At 29.3% G+C, this 15,453-nt stretch overlaps 4 protein-coding genes across 9 annotated transcripts in view; 1 reads left to right on the top strand and 3 right to left on the bottom strand.

Moving 5' to 3' along the window:
• The window catches only part of LOC100302631 (KTI12 protein homolog), a 2,958-nt gene extending 897 nt beyond the window's left edge, over positions 1–2,061 (bottom strand). The window contains exons 1-6 of the mRNA NM_001163930.1: positions 1,791–2,061; positions 1,459–1,510; positions 1,136–1,188; positions 853–1,036; positions 683–794; positions 49–111 (exon numbers count right to left, since the gene is read on the bottom strand). Of these exons, the coding sequence (NP_001157402.1) occupies positions 49–111; positions 683–794; positions 853–1,036; positions 1,136–1,188; positions 1,459–1,510; positions 1,791–2,046 (720 nt within the window). The 5' untranslated portion in view covers positions 2,047–2,061. The remainder of the gene's footprint in view (positions 1–48; positions 112–682; positions 795–852; positions 1,037–1,135; positions 1,189–1,458; positions 1,511–1,790) is intronic.
• A 3,406-nt stretch (positions 2,062–5,467) lies between these two features.
• On the bottom strand, positions 5,468–7,772 carry LOC100166528 (uncharacterized). Of its 2 annotated transcripts, none has more exons than XM_008186722.3 (8): positions 7,649–7,772; positions 7,311–7,490; positions 7,083–7,227; positions 6,677–6,811; positions 6,472–6,588; positions 6,239–6,416; positions 5,793–5,930; positions 5,468–5,726 (listed from the first exon to the last, which is right to left on the bottom strand). In XM_008186722.3, the coding sequence occupies exons 2-8, from the start codon at positions 7,422–7,424 to the stop codon at positions 5,573–5,575; spliced, it is 981 nt and encodes a 326-aa protein (XP_008184944.1). In that variant the 5' UTR covers positions 7,425–7,490; positions 7,649–7,772; the 3' UTR covers positions 5,468–5,572.
• Positions 7,773–7,909: 137 nt separating this feature from the next.
• Positions 7,910–9,293, top strand: LOC100573492 (N(6)-adenine-specific DNA methyltransferase 2). 2 transcript variants are annotated; one of them, NM_001293374.1, is given in 4 exon segments: positions 7,910–8,311; positions 8,376–8,523; positions 8,793–9,002; positions 9,082–9,291. In NM_001293374.1, coding segments are annotated over 4 exon segments (636 nt in total). In that variant the 5' UTR covers positions 7,910–8,161; the 3' UTR covers positions 9,210–9,291.
• Positions 9,294–9,510: 217 nt separating this feature from the next.
• LOC100161713 (regulator of G-protein signaling 7) lies at positions 9,511–14,367 on the bottom strand. Of its 4 annotated transcripts, none has more exons than XR_510887.3 (13): positions 13,902–14,366; positions 13,518–13,665; positions 13,351–13,447; positions 13,236–13,286; positions 13,045–13,151; positions 12,194–12,245; positions 11,812–12,035; positions 11,525–11,748; positions 11,340–11,453; positions 11,139–11,282; positions 10,853–11,055; positions 10,640–10,732; positions 9,511–10,554 (listed from the first exon to the last, which is right to left on the bottom strand). XR_510887.3 is itself a non-coding variant. In XM_008186718.3 (13 exons), exons 1-13 carry the CDS (start codon positions 13,967–13,969, stop codon positions 10,489–10,491), a joined length of 1,566 nt encoding a protein of 521 aa, XP_008184940.1. In that variant the 5' UTR covers positions 13,970–14,365; the 3' UTR covers positions 9,511–10,488. The 4 variants fall into 4 exon arrangements, 3 of the variants coding, with proteins under 3 accessions (XP_008184940.1, XP_001943329.2, XP_029347140.1); XM_008186718.3 differs by having other exon boundaries at positions 10,878–11,055; positions 13,902–14,365; XM_001943294.5 differs by having other exon boundaries at positions 10,425–10,554; positions 10,878–11,055; positions 11,139–11,264; positions 13,902–14,365.
• Positions 14,368–15,453: the final 1,086 nt, after the last annotated feature.

Raw genomic sequence — 15,453 nt, 5'->3', positions numbered from 1 at the left:
GCCAACACATGTGGGTACCACGTTCTCTTAAAATAATTTTATACTTACGTTAATTACTTCTTGTGTTTTTTGATCTAAATCATACAAATATGAACTTGAATTTAATGGAGCCTGTTTAAAATAAATATATAACATAATATGATTAAAATAATTCTAACAGTACCATAAGTTTAATGACAAGTTGCAGTTTCTTTATCTGTTCAATTTTGTATGAAAAATCAAACTTTCATAATTACACAATACTTTAAAGTAATTTTAAAAAAAATTCTAAACATTTAAAAAAACATTCCTCATTATTAAGAAAATTACTTGATTAAAAAGTTGATAAATATTAAATAATAATAGTTTACTGATTAATATTTAATGTTTAAACTTTAATTTTTCAACATTTAAGAACTAGATAGTCAATTAATTTTTAAAAAAAATAAGAAGAATAAGTTAAAAATATTTAATTTTCTTATTTATGTAAATGCTTAAAATGGATATGTTTTGTGTTTGGTAGTTGACATGACAAACTTTATAATATTCGTAATGGTATTTATTTTAATAATTAAACTAGATGAAAATATTATTAAAAATTAGCGGAGAAATTGGCTTCAAAACATTAATGTTATTTTAAAATATTAACGATTAAATAATTTATTAATATTATAGATTGGGTTCTACATTAGTATGTCCTTACATTTATTGTTGATTGATTTGGTACAGGAGCAGCGACTTCAAAAATTGCTTTTCGGATTTCTTCGGCGGGCAAAGTGTCATCCAATTGTAAATTTATTAATGGGGAATCCCATCTAAATACACATTCATTTTATTTAACATACAAAACTAAAAATATTTTACTTAACTAACCTATTTGAATGATTTGGTTCTTCATATCTCATAACAAGATCATTAAATGTTTTCCTTGTATATTTTTCTTGTTCAGTTCTGTTTTCATTTAGCTCCCAAGCTTTTTCAGATGAAATATCACACACAACTAAGCACTTTGGTGTACTCAAACTTTTAGAAGAACAATACAATTCATATCTAAATCCTAATAAATGAAAAGTTTAAATTACTAACATTTGACTTTACAATATTATTATTTATTAATAAATAAAAATACAAAATAAACATTATACAGTTTTTATACCTTTAATAAAATTTCCAGAATCCAATATTACAACATTGTCTTTTGTTAAACTCCTAGAAACAGTTAAAAAAAACAATTACATTATGGTGGGATTGAAGGACAATGAGTTGATGATTGGAATTGTATTTTATTGTAACTCAATCAAAATATAACAATTCCATAATTGAGTTTGTAACATAAATTATCATTAGGTAGGTACATAAATATAACCGCAGAACAGTGATATAACTAACTGATTCAATTTATATGAATACAGACCAAATTCCTTGAATTAAAATTAAATACAAAATAATATAATGCTATAATAGTATTCATAAACTAACTTTAAGGCATCAGAATGCAATTTTGACCTGAGATCTTTTTCTTTCTTCATTTCTGTAAATATTATTACATTTAATTATTTACAAGCCAAAAAAATATATAATTATAATACTAATACAATTATTTAATATCCAAATTACTAATTCGTATTGTCTTAGAATATTTTATTTTGTCACAGATTTAGCAAACGTGATGAATAAACAAATTTACAATTTAAAATCAATGCCAGCATTGGTCAGCGGTATCTAATAATTTACTCATACCCATTCATATTCTAAAACAATAATGTAAAATGGTGTATTATATTATTATAAATTAATTAAATTATAACTACCTAAATACAAAACATTCTTGTCTATATTCATATTTGACATAATTTCATTATCCGATATTAAGATAACTTCTTTGTGCTGTTGCTCCGTAAAGAATTTTTGAATTTCACGAGCTCTCGTCGTTTTACCACTACTCGGAAAACCAACCATCAATATTAAAGGCATTTTTAATAGTACGAAAAATATTAACAAACAACAATAAAATATCTCATAAATTGTACACAATCGTGTTTGTAATTTTGCACTTATTTTGAACATTTGAAATTTGAATACAATTGATAAGATAATAAATAACGTTATCAACATGGCTGTATACAGTGTGACCGTAGACCATAGGCCTATATAGGTACTATGCCATTTATTTATTAGTCTTTATTTCTATGAATGTCAATAAAATTTTATTTGTTAGGTAAAAATGCTTGAAAATCGAATAAAGGCTCCTATTAAATTATTAAAAATCCTTAGTCACAGTTTTTTTTTTTTTATTAGCATTTAAATTTCAAATCTTTACAAAATACTGAAAAATCACTAAAATTAGCTAATTATTTTGAGTTGAGAATTAAAATTTTCTTTTTAAATCCAAGATTTTAAAATGTAATACAAGATTACTCATTTGTTTGTCTACCTTTATCAACAAAAAAAAAATGTCTACAAGCAAATCAAATTAAATTTTTATGAGCGTTTTTACAAGATTGGATATTCACTCGATTCCTCATATAGCGATTTTGTTATTTGTTTTAATTCAAAAACGAATAACTGCAGTAGATACATGAACATTTTACTGAATGATTATATTTTCATTTTCTATTCACCAAACATTTTAAAATATTTAACTTTTTGAGCCGTTTACGGACACTGTCAGTTTTCGACTTTTTTAGTTTTTTTTTCTATAATTGTCAATAAAATTTTATTTGTTGGGTAAAAATGGATGAAAATTTAATACAAGGCTCCTGATATATTGTTACAATAGCAGTTGAAAAATATTAAAAATACATAATATTATGCAGGCACAATTTTTTTTATAAATATTTAAAGTTCGAATTTCGACAGAATATATCAAGTTTTTTTTTATTTTTGCTTTTACGAGCCATTTAGGCTCTTAGCCGCCAAAATGACTTCCTTCCATCGCTCTCTATCATACGCCTGCTCCCAATTCACTCCAATTTCTTCTAATTATTATCCTTGACGGGCTAATAAAGTGCACTTTACCACCCCATGCAAATTTTTTGATTTTTCTTTTTTTGGAACTTACTCATATTAAATACTTAAGAACAATGGTGCGATCAGAATTTGTCGGTCGGACTTAGTTTCGAAGTTATTATATTAAGAAGAGATATATTAAAGTATATCTTAATTCGTGCAGGTGCAAGTACCCCAATCTCAACACAACACACAATGTCACAATGTAAGCATTTCTCCAAACTGGTGATCGGTGAAGAGGTGGTGGACTCCTCGTCGAACCAATGAGAAACGGAGAAATTACTTCACACTAGTAGGAGGATGCGCGATTTGTTACAAAACAGGTACTCGTATATGCGGACCACGAATATTAAGAATCTTTATAATCGTGATGCGGACATAACCATTTAATCTTGTGTTTATTGGAAATATCGATGAGATAATATGTCTTCTTTTCTAAGGAATATACAACCAAATTGCATCACGAACAACCGTGACCACCAACGCGATTTAGGACCATAGTTGAATAAAGTTGATATATACAGCAACTAGACCGCCATTTACAAAGCAGGCAATGTTTACAAAATAATGTCATTACAGTGTAAATATATAGATAAATACAATGGTGGGCATTAATTAGTTAGTTTATTTTCTAATCAACTTATGAACTTAACTAGTTTAATTTACAGTTGCTTTTAGCTTTAAATTTAGCTCTTTTCAGTTGATTTAAAAAAAATCCATCAAGTTAAAAACATTTTGAAATTTTTCGTTTATACGTAAATATTACTATATCAGTATAAAAGAAAAACAATCCAATACTATAATAACACAAACATTTCTGTTTTTTTCTTGATAAAATAACTTTGTGTACATTAATATATTTTATTTAACTGTAAATTATATATTATACGAGTTGCAATTATAAAATAATGTTTTTAATAAAATTAATCATTTTAAATTACAAATTGACAATTGTTATGTTTTAAATTTTAATGTTATAATATATAACTTATAATATATATTATATATGAAGGTCATGCACTCATACTCACGTATTATGACATTCAATTGCTATACAATATAAAAAATATATTTGTTAAATTATTAATTTGAGATGAATATAGTTTAAATTAGAAAATAATAGTAGGTAAAGTAAAAGTAAAAGGGTATACGCAGTGTACATTAAGATAAATATTCAATAAAATTGTTTTTATATAATTTATAAATTATAGAAACTAGAAAGACGCATTCACTCTTTATGTGACTTAAATACTATTTAAAAAAAAATAGATCAACTCTTTTTAAACTGAGTTAAGTTTATATTCTTTTCTATTACTTTTAACTTATCGAGTTAAATTTATAATTTGTTAACTTTTAACTTATCGATCTAGTGTCCTCTTAACTTAACTTAAGTTTATTATTTTCATTAACTTGCCCACCTTTGGATAAATAAATGTAAAATAAATGTAAACATTGGCCTGCTTTATAAATGGCGGCCGATTTCAACATTGGTTACACCTGTAGTATAAAGGGACGCATAGCAAAAGTTTGAAAAATACTGCATTGATCTTTATAAGACGGGTATCTAGTTGTTGTGTATATCTATGACTAGGACCAAAACCACAGATATATATAAAAATACTAGATAGACGAGTATTAGGGCTGTATGAAGAAGAAGAAGATAGACGAGTAGACGACTCACTATTCCTACAATGTAATAAATAATAATTATGAAGCCGACATATTGCCGAAATTCTCTTATCTAAGAGGTGAATGTTTACAAAATGTAAATTATGATAAACCGTGATATTTTTATGGCGGGAATCCAAAACTATGTATTATTATGACACATTATCCACTTAAAATTAAGATTAAAAGTATAATTTATTGCAACAAACGAGAAATACAATATGTATATTCTTTAATCATGTCTGTGACCAAAGCTCGTATTTTTTTGATCAGCTGCTGACATACCCGCTTAGTTATATACTTATATCATGCTGCATACGTAATGCGGTAAATAGCATAGAACATTAAAGAAGTGACAATTTAATTTTTTTATTTTCTTGACGGTTTTATATATAGTATTATAGAAAATAATATGATCAAGTACATTGTGTTGATGGGGTCCAGAGTGTTCCGCCAGTTGCCAACTGTTGCTATTGACCTGTAAAGTGTAAACTAATGGACAGCACATAGAGAGACAAATCACCAGATGGGATTGTTGAGAGAGAAAAGAGAGATTTTGATCTGTTATAGTGTATAAAACATATAGCCCAAAACATGTTTTTTCTCTCTCAACAATCCCGTTTGTTGATTGCTCTCTCTATACGATGTCCATCAGTTTATAGGTCTATGGCATCTATCGGCAACTGGTGGAAAACTATGGACCCTATCAACACATAGTACTTGATTATGTTATTGTTTATGTTACCATGTCAACACATCTCTCTTTTTATCTGTGATATCTCAAACCAGACAGTAAATAAAAAAAAGTTAATATCACCTTATGATATATTATATTATATATACATTCTCAACAAAACAATTTATATACCATATAATATATGGAACAATATAAAACTTTTTAATTCAAAACAAATTTTTAACATTTTTTACATTTTGTGCAATAAGATATGAAATATTTACTATCAGGGTTTAATACAATTGTACGATGAGTGTAAGGATATGGAGAATTTGTAAACGGTTCCAAATGAATGGCCATCCAATATATCTTGCCTTCCTTTTCCTGAAATTCCCTGCAATATATTATATCAATAATTAAATAGTACTATAGGTATCTAACAGTGTTAGCTAATATTTACTTGAACTTTTCTAACAAGAGCTTTACTTTTTGATTATCAAAAAACCCTGTCCAGACAATTTGAGTTACTTGACCAACATTACGAGAATTTGATTTTGTTAACTTTCCATCAGGTAAAATACTTGGTATCCTATCATCGCTAAAAAGTTAAAAATCTGTAATGATTATTTATTGTAATATTACATGAATTCAAGCTAAAAATAAATGTTAAATATGAATAAAAAAAAAATGTATACAAATGTAAACACTCAAACAAAAAAATCAAATTATTTTAGATGATATTTCTCTGGTTCGATTACTAAAACAGGGTAATAAATATTTAGAATTTGGTTTGGGTAACTTAAATACCATCAATAATGGCAGAAATAAAACATGTGCCATATGTCTATTATTATTAATAATAAGTAATGATAATAACAAAATTTCTTAAATAAAATATATTCTCACACATTTATGTCCAATGAAAAATACGATAACCAAGTATCTAAAAGTCCAAAATTATCAATGCCTGTTGGAATGGTCATATTATATTTTCTAGTTGTAGTTGATCGGGGAATACAGCCTTGACAGTCAAATCCATTTTTGTTAAAGTATGAAGCTATTGACGAAGGACAGACATCATCATCTAAAATATATTTTGATAAAATATACATATTTAATATAGTCAATAAATAGCTTACTATTGGATTCCCAGCTAATAAGCATGTCAAACTTGGTCTGAAAACGTTCAAAACTCTCCTTGATACGTTGATAATATTTACTACTGAATTTTAATTCTTTTAAATCCAATGTAATTTCTGTAAGCAACAAAATTTATAAAATTTTAGAACTATAGGTTAAATATTAACTTAATACCTATAAATAAAATAGAAATACAAAAATTACTTGAGTCTTTTGCTGGTAGACACATATTCTGATAGGAAGATTGAATTAAAGACATTTGTAATAAATTTCTGTTGGTTATTGAAATACAGTCTTCAGCATCAATGTGAGTATTCAGAGATATAGCGTAAACATTTCCTTAACAATTAAAATACAACTTAGTTTATACAATAAAAATTATGATTATCTTGTATAAAATGAAGAATTAAGAATTATTAATGTACAATAATTCTGAAACCACTATTGAAAATGTTGAATTATGCATTCATTATATTGTAACCACACCACATGAAAATACTTATACAATGACATAATGTGAAACTTTAAGATTGTAGATGTTTGTAGGTATATAATTACTAAAACACTATACAGTACATGTTATGCAATAATAATTAATAAATAATAATACCATTTTTCACAAAAGATGTGATAAATCCAGGATCTATTAATGAGCATAAAGTAACATTTTTTATTAGATAGTATTGACCATTTTCAGTAAATATGTTTTCAATATAATTTGGAATGAAAATTGTGTCGGGCAAAACAACCGATATCTAAAACATATTAGAATTAATCATAAATAATATTTCATAATATTTTAACATCAGACGAACTAAGTTATCATTATAATACTTACAGAATGGGTAAGTCCACACTCGTCTATATTTGCTAATAATTTATCCCAGTGCTTTTGTACATAGTCATGTTTATTTAAAGGCGGTTTGAAATTAAACAACTCTGGCTCGATCATTATTATTTAATATTTATATAGCCTTATTCATTTGACATACGAGACACCTATACGAGTTTATTCGATCTGTATCAAAGAAAACGGATTTATTAGAAACATGGACATAAAAAAATGACCATTACAAAACGCAAATCGGTAATTTTAAAGTGGAGAATTATAATGTAAGGTTTTGACTTTTGAACAATGTGTGTTGATATAGCGTACCTACGTCCAGTACGGCCTACCTTGATTTTGACTTTTGAGCTTAAATAGCTTAATAGTTAATTGTTTGGCTTTGGCCAGTAAAAATTAAAATTAAATGTGATCACAGTCTGTATTCACCGGACATGTGAGTGGAGCACGGACCTATAACCTATTGGTTCTACTGATATCACAGATTATATGATGATATCACGGAACAGTGCTGATATCACTATCTTAGTCCGTGATATACGGTGTTATCAATTTACAATTAACATTTAGATTTTAAGGGCTTCGGGGACTTCGGGCATTCAGTATGCTTGTTCTGTGGTAGTAACTAGTAACTACGATTTATTATTTTTTGGCAATTTTGAATTCTGTATAATTCCGAATTCCGATTAATCTAAAACTATAGCAGGTTTTTTCTTAACAATTATATGAGTCCGGTCAATTGTTAACTTCACACTCGTTAAACAGTGATTTCAAACTGTTGTTTTTTTGAATTTTCAAAAATTGTATATTACTTAAAGTTAAGTTTTTAATTTTTTTTATTTAAAATGTCAAGCTCTGACGATGAATTAGATGCATTACAACTGTCAGCCGAAGCGCAGAGAGCTTTAAAAGAGTTTTATGAAGAACAAAACGAAAAATTGTTATCTCACTGTGATGATAAAGATGCAACAGATGTAAAATTTGATGAAGATTGGGTGAGATTGCAATGTATTCTGAATTATTTATTTTTTGTCACATAAATGTAGTGGTTTGTTGCAGCAATTAAGCCAATTTTGGTACGATGAAAAAACATGTGAACAAATCTTTGAATGTGTTTATAAAATGGTTGGATCAAATGGTAGTGTAGCGTTGATATCATGCCCTACATTGTATAAAACCTTTAAGAAAAAGTCACCCACAATGTTAAGTACGTGCAATAATTATAGTATTTTGTGTATCCGAAAAAAACTGGGTACACTCTATAACTTGGTTACCTACATTACTTACTACTCTATATATATTTTAGAATTACGACTGCGTAACATTGATGATCAAATAGTTTTCATACCCCGCAAATAGTACTAAAAAATATGCCTAAGATACTGAGTAATATAGGTATTTTAATTACACAGTGTACCCTGTTTTTTTGCGGACACACGGTATAATGTACTTATGTTTAAACTTTTCCATTTTTAGTTAAACTATTTGAGTTTGACAAAAGGTTTAGTGTTTATGGTTCAAATTATGTTTTCTATGATTATAATGAACCAATGAAGTTTGATGAAGAACTATTGAACAGTTTTGACTTAGTCGTTGTTGACCCACCATTTCTTTCTGAAGAATGTTTGACAAAATCATTGCAAACTACAAAATCTTTAACAAAACAACATGTTATATTGTGTACAGGTTAGCATAACTGAAATGATGTTATGATTTAACATGTCTTCGACTACAGTTAATAAATGATTTCATGTTAACTTTTCAGGGGAAATCATGGAGGAACTAGCAAAGAAGTTACTTAATGTCCACAAGTGTTCATTTGAACCAAAGCATAATAATAATCTTGCTAACCAATTTGCTTGTTTTACAAATTTCTCATCTGAACTCGATTAGTAAGTAGTTACTAGTTTCCTCAACTTCCACTATAAAATTGATAAAACTGATGTATTTGAGTTAATTATAACAATTATACACTTATTTACCTGTTGTTTTTTCTTACGTCTATAAACTTTAAATATAATCTTTTACAATTTTAAGAATGGTTATTTCTCTTTACCATATGTCACATAATCAAGTTAAACCATAAAATGTTTCCAAAAATCACGTTTTTTTCTTTAATTTATGAACAGTGCCGGGTCTTGGACTCGACTCTGGTATAAAAAAAAAAATTTGGGGATCTTAAATAAAAACACCATTAAGGTACTTACTTATTTTAATTAAAAAACAAATTAATTATTAGTTACAATGTATACAATTTAAAATAAACATTTAGTTGCCCAAACAATTCTTTATACTATTATAATTCTAAAACAATATTTAAGTCATCTCCACAAGGTACTATGTTATTATGTTCATGCCATTTATGAATTATGATGTATCGATTTCCATAATTTTGGGGGCCCCAGTACAATGCACAGTTTGCACCGGCAGCTTGTCCGGCACTGTTCATTATGTATTATACTACATAGATGACCATTTTATTGTGTTAATCTTAATAGTTTTCAAAATGTTGAACTGTTATTTGGTATTATTTATGTTATTGATCCTGCGGTTATAATAAACACTTATTAATTACAGTCAAAAATAATGACGTAAACATAGTTATTTTCAACAAATTTAACATAATGCATAATAATAACATGTTTAACGTTTAATGGACTTCTGCTTAATTACCGAGGTATAAGTAGATCTAAAATTTATACAATTCAACACATTAATAATAATTTAAATTTGACTAATCAATAACAATATCATAAGTAACTACACAAATTTCATAGTAAAAGAAAATTTAAACAAACATGTATACAATTAAAAACAATAAATATATAATATTTATTAAAATTTGAAACAGTTGTACAACAAAAATATATGTATAAAAAATGTCACCAATTTTATAGGAACATAAATTGCCTCAAACATACAATAATGACTTAATAGTTAACAATTTCACAACAATAATTGTTTATAATAATTTGTAATTATAGAACCAAAAAGTTGCAAATGCCTACAAATATGAAATAATACATATTATATAAAAAATAATAACTTAACCGTCTAAATTATAAAAATTAAAATGAATTGCTTATAATTTATGTATAAAAAAAGTAAATAATATTTCAAATATTTGAACTGTATTGAAAAGGTACTTTGAATAATGTAAGTATGCATACCATCACGATGGGCAAATATCTCTTTTTCCAGAAAATGATACTATAGACCTAATGCCTTTCATGGAAGTCTAGAAAACAGTAAAAAATCAAATCAAATTCTTACAAGATAATTAAAGAAAAAGAAAAAATAGGAAAAAAATTCAAAATGGTTACCTTTTTCTTGGAAGTATTTAAATATTCTTTATACATTTCTGATCTTATATACCTCTGGTAGCTGTCACTCTTCATTAAATGGTAAACATGAACCTGATTAATAACAGTTAACATATAATATAAACTTTTAAAATTCTACACTAACTAGTTTCTAACTAAATTGGAAGATCTATTTTCTGTTTATCATGTCTTGAACTCCATTCTTAATCTTACATAATGAAAATGTGCGATTACATACGGCAGCAATATCAAATGCCCATCTATCAGGAGCGGACATGTTCTTTCGGCTTAATTCTCTCGACTGAGAGTCAATGTTTAATGAATCACCACTTAAATACTCTGTCCAGATTTCTTCGGCAGCTTCAGGTACTTCACGTTGTGGCAATTTCTTAAGATTTTGTACTGCTTCCCAAAATCTTTAAGGAAAAAAAAATATTTATAAGGACTGTTCAATACTCATTAACTATTATCAAACATATATTTCGGCATTTATTCCTACTTTAAATTTTCACAACTAAATTCTTTTTCCAGGAATTTTGTAAAATGTTCTTTTCCTGCGGGATCAGCTAGAAGCTCCTTTAAACTAAATGCCCATCGTTTTATTCGACGCACTGTAACTTCTTTCCTGTATGAAAACATAGAACTATTTTTAAAATTTTAATTGTTTCTAATAAACTAAATGACCAATAAAGTTACGCACGAATGTTTGTCACAATCCCATACTTCAACATTATCTAATAACCAAGGGTTGCTAAATTCTGGAGGTGTAAAAAATGGATCATATTCTGCATACTGTTCAAAATAAGTAATGTATCTAGAAGAAAAATGTTAGATAGTCAGTGCACTGTATATTACAATTATTATATGAATTGAATCAATACTAACGTGTCTGCAATTTTTGATAGTTTTATATTACGACGATCAAGCTTTAGTCGCATTGCAGTTATATCTTTTTTTATAGATTCAATAGTAGGTTTACCAATGTTAGTTTTTATTGGGAGCTGAATAGGTAGTAGTAAATTAGCAATGTCTCCATTAGCTAGAGTAGCTAATTCTTTATACCTCTTTAATTTCCTGTAGTCAATTTCTGTTGTTATAATAGTACCAGGCTGTAAATAAATTCAAATGTTATGTTGTATTGTTTAAAACTTTAAAGAAATTCTGGTAATTACCATTGGTCTATGTACGTCCCAAAATGCACGTTCTTGACTATCTAATATTTTTCTTTCCATGCGGTCTCGTTTCTTGTCTACTTTACTTTGAGCCTCTGCTTGTAAGAATACAAATTCCCATTTTCGAGATAAAACTTTTTGGAGTTTTGCTAAGTTTTCAGCTTCATAATCAGCCAATTCTAAACGTGTTTTGTTTTGCATTGTTCTTTTGCAAAGGTATACAGCTAAAAATTAAAATACTTTATTAATCTACATTAAAAATAATGTGCCCCATTATTTAAAAAAAAAATATATATATATTAATAACAGAAACTGAAATAATCAAATTAAAAGGAGTTATTTCTTATAAAATTAACAACAAATTCATATTTTACAGTCTTACCATAGTCGGTATTTTCAGGGTCAAATATATTTGATGGCCAATAATAAGGAGTCTGTAATAAATAAGTGAAAATATTTCAATAAGAGTTAAAAATAATAAAAGTCCATACATTATACTATACTAAATGCCTTAATTATATACTAATATTAACTACCTAATCATATATTATTGTAATGAGTAATTTAAATGTATCTAAATTTTTATACACCTATAGTTGTATACCTATGCTTAATGTAGGTAATTAATAATTATGATTTATTGTATGTTGAGCTATAGTACTAGTGCGGCGGTCAAAAGGATTTAAGTCAAATTTTAAATGTTGCGATTTTGATATGTATTTTTATTCCAGTTTTTTTAAGATATTTTTTTTTTTGGTATAAGCAGATTAAATCAAACACATTTCTTCCTCAAGGTATAACATTTGATATTTAAAATTTAACCCATTTTAATAAGATTTATGGTATATTTAAATTTAAGTAGACATAATAATATATCAATATGATCAATACAATTTTAATACTATATATTTTATGATCATAAAAGGTTAATGCTTGAATTTCATTGTTAACTATGATAACATACCGAATTAGATGTGTAATTGTACCACATTGTACAATATTTTCAATTTTATTTATTAGCCTGAATTGAAACATGAAAAATCACCATGTCTCAGTCTTTTAATCTTTACTAATAAAATGCTAATAATATGTTGTATCATAAATGTTAATTCATGTTCAACATTAACAAAGTACCTAATTTACTTTTAAATGTTAATGTATACATGTTATTATATTTATCATAAACAGTTGTAAGATCACTATTCAGTTAATTAAATGTCATAAATGACTTACTTGAAAACGATAATAAGATCCATCATTCTTCACATTCAAAAAATGATCATCAATTGGGAACAAGTAACCATGAGAGGACAATAGATTTGCAAAGTATAATGCTTCAACTAAAATGCATGAGTATAACAATATTAGTAATGTCTTATTGCATTTATTTGCATTGCATACTATACAACTAATTGAATATTTACCTTGATCATCAACATCCACATTCTTCATTATCCATAATATCAGATCAGTTCCTTTAAATAAACCATATTAATATTGGCTGGAGTGTAAAACAACATGAATGTGATAGAAATTTACCAGTAAACACGGAAGGCACTTTAGCTCTGAACTTGTTGACGGTACGCACAGGAATGCCGGTGTTCTCATCCTGCATACGGTCCATCAGTTGTTCCATCTGAAAATATGAGATTTGAGTGTTAAAGACTCAAATGGAGGGAGGGGTAGATACAAAATGGTAGTTTTACTTTTTTGTACACTATCTGGTGCTGAGTAATGTTGTCTAGGTCTGTCATGGAAGCCGCCGTGAGTGACACGGTCGGCGTGTCAACGGGTAGGTTGCCATCAGTTTTTTGTTTCTTCCGTCTGGCGGACCGCTCAGAACCAATGACCAGGCTGCGGATTTCAAAAAAATAAAATAAAAAGGTTATCATCAATTGGCACGTCTACATAATATGCTAGGCGTATTTATATAGGTACGCATATTAATAATCTATGGTCAAAGAGTTACGGGGGATGGGGATGAATCCCACGACATTGGGGTGAGTGTGTTGATGGGGCAGGCGGGACGCATCAGTCGATACACTGTATTTTATTATATTACAATATCTCGCGACACATTAGGTACGTACCTTTGTCCCATGGCTTTAAATATGTAGGAACATAGTATCCCTATCGGTTTTAACAGGACAATTAACATCTATGACGCCCGTGTGTGGTGACTGCGTTCATTAAGGACACGACGGACAAACGCGTCGTGCGGGGGACGGTCGTGTGGCTGGCTGGCTGGCTGTCGGTCGGTCGGTCCTGGACGGGTGGGCGGTCGGGAGGGAGAGAGCGTTCCTGGTTCCGTGCTGCAAATAATTGCAATCGCGTAGTGCGTACGCGGAACGGCGGCCGTCGTCTGTGCAATGTGTGTATACAATGGCCGTGACGACCGACGGGGAGCAGTGGCGGCTGCGACAACAATAATATTGTTCGCCTCGCGAGTCGGCGGCAAAGGGATTGGCGTGGTGAAGAGGCGGCGCACCGCGGACGACCGTCGAGAGAGTGCGCGCGTGCGAGGGACGACCACCGACTGGCGAGAGCGCGCGCGCGGGACGACCGCAGCCGAGTGCCGATCCCGTTCGGCGACGGCACATCTTTCGAGACAACTTACTGCTCCGGCGGGCTAATTTTAAATCAATACCTACTCGGACAGTCGGACGGTGGCGCGCGCGCCGTTGGACGGGCGCGATCCCCCTCCCCTGGGCACCTACTACCGGGGATGTGTGGGTTCCTTAGACCGCGATCGAGATTTCTAGCCGATTCAAACGCGATGTAATAACAGCAAATAGCAATAGGTAGTATATTATTTTTATGCCGCTAATCACGTTCACAAGTATCTAGTCTAACTAGTAACTAGTCTGAGAGCGTTTATTTAGAATAATAATATACTATATTATATAGGCTCTATCAGATCGGGACAAGAACGACAACATTTTGGGGACAGCAATTATCAAAAAAGCATTCTCAACAGAATATACATATTTTAAACTATATTTATTACTGACCATTGCCCATTGGGCATTGACTAATGTTTGGACTAAATTATTAAATTTATTTCTCCTATATGCGGCTATATACCTATAATAATATACCTATATGATATAAAATATGTGCGTTAAATGTATATACTAATATGAAAAGATTCTCAAACGGATGTGCACCAAAGTACTGAGTACTCTGATATAGATAAAGACATAGAATAACCAGTTGGTACCTACTCGGAATATCTGAAATCTGAATGTATTATGTTTGTACACCAAATATAACACATGTCAAATTGTATAGGTATTCATAATTCATGTATAATTGCATGTTTATAAGTTTGGTGAGGGGTGAGGTGAGGTGAAAAGTCAGTGAATTTGGTGGTTAAAATACTTCACTGAGTTTTAGTAGAGATTACAGTTGTTGCCTGTTGGTATGTAGCACATTGCACATTAGTGCCTGACACAGTAGCAGTGTAGGCGTGTAACACTTAACTTTTTCATATTTTTTTTTTTTTTTTGTGGGTATTGAGAGCCAGAGGGGGGACCGCGTTAGCATTACTTCCCCTCTGGCCCCAAAACTTTTTCATATTCAAATAAGAATTTAATAGTATCATGGTAGATAATTGGACTACTGGTACTATCAGGGACGGAT

The sequence above is a fragment of the Acyrthosiphon pisum genome, chromosome A3 (genome assembly GCF_005508785.2).
Source record: "Acyrthosiphon pisum isolate AL4f chromosome A3, pea_aphid_22Mar2018_4r6ur, whole genome shotgun sequence".
NCBI lineage: Eukaryota > Metazoa > Arthropoda > Insecta > Hemiptera > Aphididae > Acyrthosiphon > Acyrthosiphon pisum.
The sequence above is the reverse complement of the archived record's forward strand: the minus strand, read 5'-3'. Positions and strand labels throughout refer to the sequence as shown.

Coding starts and splice junctions, on each gene's coding strand:
- LOC100166528 (XM_008186722.3), bottom strand. CDS start 7,424: ATGATCGAGCCAGAGTTGTTTAATTTCAAACCGCCTTTAAATAAACAT. Junction 6,812..7,082: donor CACATCTTTTGTGAAAAATG/GTATTATTATTT, acceptor TTAATTGTTAAG/GAAATGTTTACGCTATATCT. Junction 6,417..6,471: donor TATTAGCTGGGAATCCAATA/GTAAGCTATTTA, acceptor AATATATTTTAG/ATGATGATGTCTGTCCTTCG.
- LOC100573492 (XM_008186719.3), top strand. Junction 8,524..8,792: donor AAAGTCACCCACAATGTTAA/GTACGTGCAATA, acceptor TTCCATTTTTAG/TTAAACTATTTGAGTTTGAC. Junction 9,003..9,081: donor ACATGTTATATTGTGTACAG/GTTAGCATAACT, acceptor TTAACTTTTCAG/GGGAAATCATGGAGGAACTA.
- LOC100161713 (XM_008186718.3), bottom strand. CDS start 13,969: ATGTTAATTGTCCTGTTAAAACCGATAGGGATACTATGTTCCTACATA. Junction 11,454..11,524: donor CTATCAAAAATTGCAGACAC/GTTAGTATTGAT, acceptor TTTTTCTTCTAG/ATACATTACTTATTTTGAAC. Junction 11,283..11,339: donor TGGGATTGTGACAAACATTC/GTGCGTAACTTT, acceptor TTTTAAAAATAG/TTCTATGTTTTCATACAGGA.